The 1,856-nt window shown below is 39.7% G+C and overlaps 1 protein-coding gene across 1 annotated transcript; it reads left to right on the top strand.

Annotated features, from left to right (window-relative positions):
• Window positions 1–369: 369 nt before the first annotated feature.
• Window positions 370–814, top strand: SARC_04504 (hypothetical protein; the record flags this gene model as incomplete). The annotated part of the gene is made up of 1 exon (XM_014301675.1): window positions 370–814. A coding segment is annotated over one exon (445 nt), but the record flags the coding sequence as incomplete, so codon positions are not given.
• Between the last annotated feature and the right edge of the window lie 1,042 nt (window positions 815–1,856).

Genomic DNA, 1,856 nt, shown 5'->3' with positions numbered 1-1,856 from the left:
TGTGTGTGTGTGTGTACCTGTGTGTACACGTGTGTGTGTACACGTGTGTGTGTGCCTCTCTCTGCGTGTGTGTGTTTGTGTGTGTGTGTGCCTCTCTCTGCGTGTGTGTGTTTGTGTGTGTGTGTGCCTCTCTCTGCGTGTGTGTGTTTGTGTGTGTGTGTGCGAGGGTGTGTGTGTTTTTATTTGTAAAGGTGTAGGGTGCCGTTGACATAGTTTTTGATGAGTTGCATCATCTATTAAGTGCATATTAATGAAAACATTGAGCAGTTTATACACTCGTTCAAATGTTTGAAAATTCTCGAAAATCTTTGTCATCAGCATGATAGTACATCATTACGACAAATACGTGAAAGCGCTACAACAAACGTCACACTTACCATTTGTCATTTCATTCATCATCGTCATCTTCGTGTATGAACAGCTCTGTTTCCTCTAGATATCGTGCGGCCTCAGCACATATAGTGCTTCCTAGCATAACACCCGTGAATATGGCCATAAGCGATATTATACTACCACCCCTCAGGTCAAACGGTTTATCTGGAATCACTCCAAACGCACGGTCGTCGCTATATAAGGTTCTTCGTCGTACGTTCAGGAGATTAAAACGTATATTCGTTGGTCGCGGTTTTAGTTCGTTTATACGCAATATACTCGCACGGGAGTGGGCCAGAGTGGGCCTAAGCATCGCACTACGCGCATGGGTCAAAATCATGACAGGCCTGCAGTTGTGCTTTCAGTATCTTAGAAGCACACAAGCATCTGATATGAAACTTTACCCCGGCAAACCAAATCATAATAAATATGCCACCGAAACCACACAGCTTTAAAAAAAAAAGGGTTTATAACGTTTATTCGGGTCGAAAGACTTACAATATATTCGACCTATCGTGTGAGATATTAACTGTACACAGAAGTAGTGACCAGGACCCTTGGTCCTCGGTCTTTCGGAGTCTTGGAGTCTCTCGGACTCGGCTACATAATTGGGTCATAGCCTACATAGGTGAGTTGCGGGTGGGTTGGGACTTGGAGGATAGGCTGTCATAAAAAAAATAGGGCTTTTTTTAATCAGCTGAGATCAGCAAAGTATTTTACAATTAATTTTGTACAATTTAGGAGGCTATGTTTTTGTATGATTTGTTTTTGTTTGGGGGGTTTTTTTTTACAAAACAAAACAAATATTTTTTGAGTAATTTGCATAGCCTTTGTGTGTATTATTTTGTGTGTGTAATCTGAATAGGATGCAATTATAAAGCTGCGACTAGTATATGGTTGAAAGACATACAAGACTATTATTGCATATAGACTGCCAACATACAAGAGAGGCTGGAAATTGCTCGATATTGTGGTTCTGCTGGGGATTTTGACTGTTGTACGGAATTTATGATGGGCAAAGTTTTTTTTTGGGCAAATACATTTATTCGATGTAGGCCATTCACGGGAAAAGGATCATATCAGATGTTTGCATTCTGACAATTTATGCACAGCAGATCTTCAGTGTAAGTGCAAGCATACATGTCGGTATTTGGCGCACCTAAGTTGGTCAAATTAATCAGTGTTAACATTGCCTGTGATCTTGTAGCTTTATACTTATCCCCGTGCGGGAGTGAAATACTTCATTGTGTTCGTGGCTGTTGAAAGTCCAAGCGAGTATTGATATTTACTACATTACTATTCTTATCAACCCATCGCTGTTGACAGATGCGACCATCTACAAATACCAGCTAACCAGTTTACAAACACCCTACCAGTTCAAAGCGCCTTAAATTTCGCTTTATATATGTATATAGATATATATATATATAATTGCATTTATCATAGATATATATATATATATATATATATGTGTGTGTGTGTGT

The sequence above is a fragment of the Sphaeroforma arctica genome, assembly GCF_001186125.1.
Source record: "Sphaeroforma arctica JP610 unplaced genomic scaffold supercont1.255, whole genome shotgun sequence".
In the NCBI taxonomy this organism is placed as follows: Eukaryota; class Ichthyosporea; order Ichthyophonida; genus Sphaeroforma; species Sphaeroforma arctica.
This window is presented reverse-complemented; position numbering and strand designations above follow the sequence as displayed.